General features: G+C 35.0%; 1 protein-coding gene across 1 annotated transcript; it reads left to right on the top strand.

Moving 5' to 3' along the window:
* The first annotated feature begins 1,867 nt into the window (after positions 1 to 1,867).
* Positions 1,868 to 2,842, top strand: LOC130831908 (olfactory receptor 10C1-like). The gene has a single exon (XM_057700374.1). The coding sequence runs from the start codon at positions 1,880 to 1,882 to the stop codon at positions 2,840 to 2,842; it is 963 nt and encodes a 320-aa protein (XP_057556357.1). The 5' UTR covers positions 1,868 to 1,879.
* The last annotated feature ends 6,984 nt before the right edge of the window (positions 2,843 to 9,826 follow it).

The raw sequence follows: 9,826 nt of genomic DNA, 5'->3' as shown, positions 1-9,826 counted from the left end.
TTGTAATGAACAGATAGAATCCAGAAGAATAAAGTAAAACCTCATTTTTCTGCCCTTTTCATGACAAACATTGCTTAGAATTTTGGATGATGACACTTTAAAACAAAAATGTAAGTTGCAGTACATTCACAAAAAGAACAAGGAATACTTTTTCAGGAATTGATAGTAATTACCAGATTGAGAGAAAAATAACTGTCACATTTGAGATATTTGAGGGAGATGAGATTTATCATAATTAGCCTCAGAAAGTAGAATATGCACCAATAGGCAGAATATATAGGCAGCCAGAGAAAAGCTTAGCATTCAAACTTTTTTCATTACATAAGAGCTTATTCATTCTTAAGGGTGGTGGATATAATGGTATAAATAAAATTCTTCACGCTATGTCTGTGTCTGAGGCTACACTCAGGAAGAAATGAACAATTGATTGTCCTTGGAGTAGTGTAAGTGTTCTCGTAGCAGTTATAGAGCGGTGGGAACACAGTGGAAGGGGCATGCAACTGACTAGTATGGGGGTGAGGGAGAGGGGGAGTTGGGAAGAAGGTTCCAGAAAGGAGATGAAGCTAAGCTGGAAGTTGAACACAGGCTGTTTCATAGCTGGACAAATAGGGAGGCCAATGTCAGGCCCCCAGGGGGAAATGAGCACACAGAAAAATATGCAAAAGAGTTACCAAAGGACACAAGTACTTTGCTATAATTACAACATGAGGTCCATTTGGATAAGGGGTGAGACAGAAGTCTCTGTTGAAAGTCAGTGACTTGATTCATAGATTTTCATGAATTATATTAAGAAAATTGAATTTTAACTTGAAGAAATGCTCATTGTCATTTAGCAAAGAACAGTCTGGTGGTGGAGAAGAGATGGCAGATGAGAAATATTAAAAATACAGAAATTTGTTGGAATGATGGAATTATCTCAGCATTACAACATGGATAAAGTTATAAATGGCTGTGATACAGTCTTCACACAGCTTCCCCTTCTGTCATTCATACCTCAATTCATGTTTCTCATTGTCAAAAACCCTCCTTGAACACCCAGTCTAAACTGGTCAGTCACTAGGACATACACTGGATTTAATTCTCTGCAAGGCAGCAATTGAATGGTCGTTTAATTTTTGCATCCCTTAACTAAGTAAGTTCTATTTGGGAAAAAAGTGTTTTTTCATTGTTGAATCCAGGACCTACAAAACACTCTGAAAATACACTGTGCTCAATAAATATCTGTTGAATGTTGAGTGAAGAAAGCAAGTCAGTGGCAAAATAATAAGAAAGAAGTGGGTAAGATAAGACCTTTATGTAGTGGTATTTAATAACTGATTAAAGGAAAGGATGAGAGAGAATTGTGCTGAAATTATTTTATTTCTGTACTATGCCTGATGAATAAAGATACTTTGGACAAATCAACAGGGATAATGAACATCGAATAAGATTTGATTTGAAAATGTATGGGGATGAGTCTATTTTCCTAACTTTCTGATTTTTTTTCACTTTTGTCCATGACTTTATTGCACATTATTTACCATGCTGAATTTTCATATTTAGCACGGCTAAAGCTATCACAAAAACCATTTCTTTTAATCTGCAAGCCTTTAATCCACTCCCAGCTGCCATGCACAACTGCCTTGCCAACAGAAAGCTCCCATCTGCACGATTACCTTGATTATAGCAGAGAACTCTCACTCCCTTCATAGATTTCTATGTTGCTTAATGTTTGTTACAGAGAACAGATTGAAAATTTCCACACTAAGTTTCTGATTTTTAGAATTGCAGGTAAGAAATTTATCTCTGACTCACTAGTGCTTGTTAATGGTTACATAATGATTCATATTTCCATCTGAAAGAATCTTTCTGCTGACTTCGTCTTTCTTTCATTCAGGTCATGAGCCTCAATTGTTCCTTGTGGCAGGACAACAGCATGTCTGTGAAATACTTCGCATTTGCCAGATTCTCTGAGGTTATCCAACAGTGTTTCCTTTTATTTACCCTCATCCTACTCATGTTCTTAGCATCACTGACAGGCAATGCTCTCATAGCTCTTGCCATCTGGACCAACCTGGTTCTCCATACCCCCATGTACTTCTTTCTGGCCAACTTATCACTGTTGGAGATAGGCTACACTTGCTCTGTCATACCCAAGATGCTGCAGAGCCTTGTGAGTGAGGGCCGAGGAATCTCTCGGGAGGGTTGTGCTACACAGATGTTTTTCTTCACATTACTTGGTATCAGTGAGTGCTGCCTTTTGGCAGCCATGGCTTTCGACCGCTATATGGCCATATGCTCCCCACTTCACTATGCAACACGAGTGAGTCGTAGAGTGTGTGTTCGTTTGGCAATGGTTTCTTGGGGTGTGGGTTTCATAGTAGCCTTCAGCCAAACCAACTATATTTTCTCTTTGAACTTCTGTGGCCCCTGTGAAATAGACCACTTCTTCTGTGACCTCCCCCCTATCCTGGCACTTGCTTGTGGAGATACATCCCATAATGAGGCTGCAGTCTTTGTTGCGGCCATCCTTTGCATTTCCAGCCCATTTTTATTAATCATTGCCTCTTATGGAAGAATTCTAGCTGCAGTGCTGATCATGCCCTCCCCTGCAGGCCGCCGAAAAGCTCTTTCCACCTGTTCTTCCCACCTACTTGTAGTGACACTCTTCTATGGCTCAGCATCTGTAACCTACTTGAGACCTAAGTCTAGCCACTCACCAGGGATGGATAAACTCCTGGCCCTCTTCTATACAGTGGTGACACCCTTGCTGAACCCTATCATTTATAGTTTACGGAACAAAGAAGTCAAGGCAGCTCTTCGGAGAACTCTGGGTAAGAAAAAAGTTTCGACTCATGGGTAGGTTCCAGAGAATCAGACAAATCTGCTCTTTGAAAAAGATGCACACACAACCTAACAGTAAAGAAAGAAAAAATGAAAGAAAGAAAGAAACAAACAAACAAACAAAGCCTGCACTCATTAACCTGTTTTGTAAGGACCTCCTTTAATTACAGTGATTGCAGTTTTGGAGACATCTTTCTATTCACTATCCTCACTGTCAAATTTTGGAAAGAAGTTGGCTAACAAACAATTTAATCAACAATAGACAGGTTTTCCAAAATATTTCAGTTTAAGCTAAAGTACAGACAGAGTATAAATTACCATATTATATCGCAGAATCCTGGCTAATTCTCACTCTATACTCCTAGGCATTTTCTAGCCCTTGAGGGGCCCATCTGTCTTCTGCCCTGGTCACTGGGGTAGTACTCCCACATATGTCGGTCCTATATGACTCAAATACCTAAAAACTCTATGGTGTATATAATTTACTCCCATAAAAAATGTTTTAAATTCTTCTACTTTAATAATGATATAGGTACAATACAGTTAAATAATTTTTTGAGTTGTGAGCACTATAAAAGATATTTAAACATCCAAAAATCTTTTAAGATTCAGAGATATTTGTTGCAAAATATTAAAAGAAAAATATGGGAAATTTTTACCAGGAGTCCCCATTGTGAAATTGTTATTAAAAAGAAAATAATGGATGATTAAAAGCACATGAAAAGATGCTCACCATTGCTAATTATTATTAGAGAAATGAAAATCAAAACCACAATATGACCTCTTACCTATCAGATTGGCTATCACCAAAAAACTACAAACAATGAATTTGGAAAGGATGTGGAGAAAAAGTAAAACTTTCACACTGCTGGTAGAAATGTAAATTCATGCAGCCACTATGAAAAACCTGAATGGAGTTTCCAAAAAGAAACTAAAAATAAAACTAGCATAGGATCCAGTAATTCCACTCCTGGGTATATATCTGAAGAAAACAAAACCCACTAATTTGAAAAGACACATGTACCCCAATGTTCATAGCAGGATTAGTGACAGTAGACAAGACATGGAAGCAACCTAAGTGTTCACCAACAGATGAATGGCTAAATGAGATAGGATTATGTAAATATATCATATATATGTATATGTATGTATGTTACATATATATACACTCGTATATAGAGTATTCTTCTTAGTGAAATGTCAGACAAGGAATGACAAATACTCTATATTATCACTTTTATGTGGAATATAAAAATAAAACAAATGTATATAACAAAACAGAAACAGAATCACAGATATAGAGAACAAACTAGTGGTTCCCAGTGGAGAGAGGGAAGCGGGGAGGGACAAGATGGGGTATGGGATTTAGAGATACGAACTTCTATGTATAAAATTGATAAGCAAAACAAGGTATATTGTACAGCAAAAAGAAATACAGCCACTATTTTGTAATAACGTTAAATGGAGTATAACTATAAAAATATTGAATTACTACATTGTACACCTGAAACTAACACAAAATTGTAAATCAACTATAATTTAATAAATAAAGTATATCTCTTGTGACAACAAAAAAAGTAAATTAAAGGTTAACAATCTTATTCTCATCTCAATAGATGCAGAAAAAGCTTTTGGAAAAATACAACATCCATTTATGATTTTTTAAAAAAATCTCAGTAAAGAGAGTATTGAGGGAACATACCTCAACATATTAAAGGCCATAAATGACAATCCCACAGCTAACATCATACTCAGTAGTGAAAAGCCAAAAACATTTCCTCTAAGATCAGGAACAAGACATGGATGCCCACTCTCACCACTTATTCAATGCAGTCTTGAAAAACCTAGCAAAGGCAATCAGAAAAGTAAGAGAAATACAAGGAATCCAAGTTGGAAAGGAAGATGTACTACTATCACTGTTTGCAGATGACATGATACTATATGTAGAAAATCCTAAAGATAACACCCAAAACTGCTAGACATGTCAATGAATTTGATAAACTTGCAGGATACAAAATTTATATACAGAAATATGTTGTTTCCAATTACTAGCAATGAACTATGAGAAAGAGGAGTAACAAAAAAAATTCTCATTCACAATTGCATCAAAAAGATTAAGAGGTAAAAACTACTAGGTATAAAGTAAATAAGATACAAGGATGTAATGTACAGCACAGGGAATATAGCCAGTATTTTATAATAACTTTGAATGAAGTATAATCCATAAAATATTGAATCACTATGCTCTACACCTGGAACTGATATAACTGCAAATCAGCTATACTTCAACAGCAACACTTTTTAAAATTTGAAAAAATAAATAAATAAATAAAATTTAAAAAATAAAATAAAATAAAATTTGTGGAGTTTTCAGAGAGAGCTGCCCAGAATTATCCCATTGTATTTTAACAGGTGTCTGAAATCTCAATATTATTTATTCCTTTAGAATATAGTATTTGCAGTCAATTATTACATTTGCAACTTAAAAGTCAGTATTCCTTAGGCTTATTATTTCCACTTAATTATGGTATAAATATAATAGCAGCTACCACATATAAATAACTTAGTTATTGACTTAGGTCAAACATTAAAATAAAGATATGTTGCCTTCTTTACTGAATATACATTCTTCTAAAAATGCAACTTTTTAATATGTAGCTATCATAATAAGTAAAATAAACATATGGTGATAATGAAATATACTGTATGTTTACAAGAAAGTTATAAAAATATTAACACTATATCTGTATATCTTTTTAGCAAGTTCATTGAAAGATGTTTCTGAAGTGAATGTTTTAAAATATCTCTGTGTGACAAGCTTGCCCATGTATAGGCACATTTGAGGTACCTGGTCCAACTTGCTAGAGAACTGTTGTTCAGCCTTGATACACATCAGAAAAGTTAAACTTACAAAAATCACTAACTTGACTCCACTGCTGACATCCTCTATCAGAATTTTGATAAATCATGTCCAGAAAACTACTTTTTAAAACTTCCTCAGTTAATTTTGAGGTAAAACCACAATTAGTGAACACCATCACAGGAAAAAAAATGTTTGAGTGACAGAAAAAAAAAATGTTTGTATCTTAGTGACAGAAGTCAGACAAGATCTGGCAAGAGGGAAAAGGTATAGTCCAAAACAAGAATCACAGATAACTTGCCAAAGATGTGAAGAATTTCAGATACTTTAATCTTAAAAGAAAGAGATAGAAACCCATAAGCAGCAAACATTAAAATCACAACTCAGCAAATGCAAAGAAATGCAACAAGACCAAGTTGAATATCGAAAACAGATGGTATCATAGGAAGTTATGTGAATGTCAGGTAAGTATATCAATCAGCAGTGAAACTCTTATGTGTGTGCAATAAAATTTTTGACTGGTTTTCTAAAATTAAATTATACTGCAAATAAACTGATAATAATTACTGAATTATCAGTCTGGGTAATAACTGAATTATTGGTCTGGGTAAGAAAATATATGAAATACCTTAGAACGAACCAAAAGCAAAACCAAGAAAACTATAAGAAACTATGTAAAAAAATATAAGATTTAGAGAATAGACACATGAAATATGAACATTAGGAGTGGTAGTTGGATGAAAACAATAAATGGGGGAGAAATAAGTAACTAATAGGAAAAATATTCTTGAGTTACAAATAATTTCTCAGGTCTACAGATTAAAATCACCCACCATGTGACATGAAAACTTATGTCCGTGTAAAAACCTGCACACAAATGTTTATAAGAGCTTTATTATTACGGACAAAGCTTTGAAGTCACCAGGGTTTCCTTCAATACGTGAATGGATAAACAAGTTGTGCTACACCCATACACTGGACTAAGGAATAAATGAGCTATCTCGCCAAAAAAAAAAAAAAATTGAAGAACCTTAAATGTATTGTATATTACTAAGTGAAAGATGAAAAGGCTATGTTATATATGATTCCAACTGTAAGAAACACTGGAAAAGGTAACACTGTGGAAACAGTAAAAGATAAGTGGTTGCCCAGAGCTGAAGGGAGGGAGAGATGAATAGCTAGAGCACAGAGAATTTTAAGACAGTGAAGCTATTATGTATTACACTGTAACAGAGGATGTATGTCATCGTACATTTGTCAAAACCCATAGTATGTACAACACAAAGGGTGAACCCTAATATAAACTATGGACTTTAGCTGAAAATAATGCTTTTATATTGGTTCACAATTATAACAAATGTACCACAATAATGCATGATGTTAATAATAGGAGAAACTAGGGAAAAGGAGGGTATATATGAATTTTCTGTACTTTTTGCTCAATTTCTCTGCAGACCTATAACTTTTTTTTTTGGGGGGGGGGTACAGCAAGTTCAATCATCTGTTTTTATACACATATCCCCATATTCCCTCCCTCCCTCCCTCAACTTCCTCACCACCCTCCCTCGAGTCCCCCCCATCCTCCCCCTCCCAGTCCTCTAAGGCATCTTCCATCCTCTAGTTGAACACCCTTTGTTATATAACAACTTCCCACTGGCTATCTATTTTACAGTTGGTAGTATGTGTATGTCTGTGCTACTCTCTCGCTTCGTCTCAGTTTCCCCTTCACCCCCCGCCCCCCCAAACCTCGAGTTCTCCAGTCCATTCTCTGTATCTGCGTCCTTATTCTTGTCACTGAGTTCATCAGTACCATTTTTAGACTCCGTATATGTGAGTTAGCATACAATATTTGTCTTTCTCTTTCTGACTTACTTCACTCTGTATGACAGACTCTAGGTCTATCCACCTCATAACATATAGCTCCATCTCATCCCTTTTTATAGCTGAGTAATATTCCATTGTATATATATGCCACATCTTCTGTATCCATTCATTTGTTGATGGGCATTTAGGTTGCTTCCATGTCCTGGCTATTGTAAATAGTGCTGCAATAAACATTATGGTACATGTTTCTTTTGGGATTATGGTTTTCTTTGGGTATATGCCCAGGAGTGGGATTACTGGATCATATGGTAGTTCTATTTGTAGTTTTTGAAGGAACCTCCAAATTGTTTTCCATAGTGGCTGTACCAACTTACAATCCCACCAACAGTGCAGGAGAGTTCCCTTTTCTCCACACCCTCTCCAACATTTGTTGTTTCCAGATTTTGTGACGATGGCCATTCTGATTGGTGTGAGGTGATACCTCATTGTGGCTTTGACTTGCATTTCTCTGATGATGAGTGATGTTGAGCATCTTTTCATGTATTTGTTGGCCATCTACATGTCTTCTTTGGAGAAATGTCTGTTTAGGTCTTGCGCCCATTTGTGGATTGGGTTATTTGCTTTTTTGGTATTAAGCTGCATGAGCTGCTTGTATATTTTGGAGGTTAATCCTTTGTCTGTTGTTTCATAGGCAACTATTTTTTCCCATTCTGAGGGCTGCCTTCTGGTCTTGTTTATGGTTTCTTTCGCTGTGCAAAAGCTTTTAAGTTTCATGAGGTCCCATTTGTTTATTCTTGATTTTATTTCCATGATTCTAGGAGGTGGGTCAAAAAGGATCTTGCTTTGATGTATGTCATAGAGTGTTCTGCCTATGTTTTCCTCTAGGAGTTTTATAGTGTCTGGCCTTACATGTAGAGACCTATAACTTCTGAAAAGTAACCTATTAATTTACAAAAAGAAAAAGGGGAAATTGGCAGAATTGGTTAAAAATCATTATCCAAATAGATGCTGTCTTAACGATGTTCAATTTAGCTTAAAACCCCCAAACAGTTTGAAACTGAAAAGATGAAAAAAGATATTTCATTCAAACAGTAACCTAGAGAGAGCACAAATACTGTATGATATCATTTATATGTGGAATCTAAAAAATAATACAAACAAATGTATATGCAAAACAGAAACAGACTCACAGAAAACAAACCAGTGGTTACCAAAGTGGGGAGGGAAGATGAATGAGGAATGGGATTAAAAGATACAAACTACTATGTATAAAATTGATAAGCAACAAGGATATATTATATAGCAAAGGGAATTATAGCCATTTTCTTGTAATAACTTTTAATGGAGTATAATCTGTAAAAATATTCAATCACTACGCTGTATACCTGAAACTAATATAATATAGTAGATCAACTATACTTCAGTAAAATACTAAATAAAAAAGGGGGGAAAAAACAGAACTATAGCTATACTGATAGCAGAAAATATAGACATACAGACTAGAATTGATACTATTCTTAAGGAACTCACACTTAAATCCTCCAGAATCATTTACTCAAACTAGCTTTGCTCTAAATGTATCCTATTTAAAATTATTTTCCAACCAACTATCTGAAAGAGAAGTGAGGAAAACAATCCTATATACAATTGCATCGAAAAGAATAAAATACCTAGAAACAAATTTAACCAAGGAAGTGAAAGACCAGTGCACAAGAAACTCTAAGACTCTGATGAAAGAAACTGAAGAAAACATAAATAAATGGAAATATATTCGACGCTCATGGAATGAAAGAATTAATACTGTTAAAATGTCCATATAAATCAAAGTAACATACAGATTCAATACAATCCCTATCAAATTCCACTGCCATTTTTCACAGAACTAGAGCAAATAATCTTAAATCTTTGTATGGAACTTCAAAAGATTCTGAATAGCCAAAGCAATCTTAAAAAGAAGAACAAAGTGGGAGGCATCATACTCCCTGATTTCAAACTTTACTACAGACTTATAGTGTCTAGCATAAACACAGCCACACAGATGAATGTCACAAAATAGAGACCTACATAATCAATTAATTTATGGCAAAGGACACAAGAATAAGACCAAAAGGACAGTAAAAATTACAAAGCCACATACAAAAGAATGAAAGTGGACTGCTATCTTACACCACACAGAAAATTAACACAAAATGGATTAAAGATTCAAATATAAGACCAAAACACTCCTATAATACATAAAACTCCTAGAAGAAAACATAGTTAGTAAGCTACTTGACATCGCTCTTAGTGATAATTTTTTGGATCTGACCCAAAAGGCAA

This window comes from Hippopotamus amphibius, chromosome 11, assembly GCF_030028045.1.
Source record: "Hippopotamus amphibius kiboko isolate mHipAmp2 chromosome 11, mHipAmp2.hap2, whole genome shotgun sequence".
Lineage (NCBI taxonomy): Eukaryota > Metazoa > Chordata > Mammalia > Artiodactyla > Hippopotamidae > Hippopotamus > Hippopotamus amphibius.
Note: the sequence above shows the minus strand (reverse complement) of the source record. Positions and strands in the feature narration are given on the sequence as shown.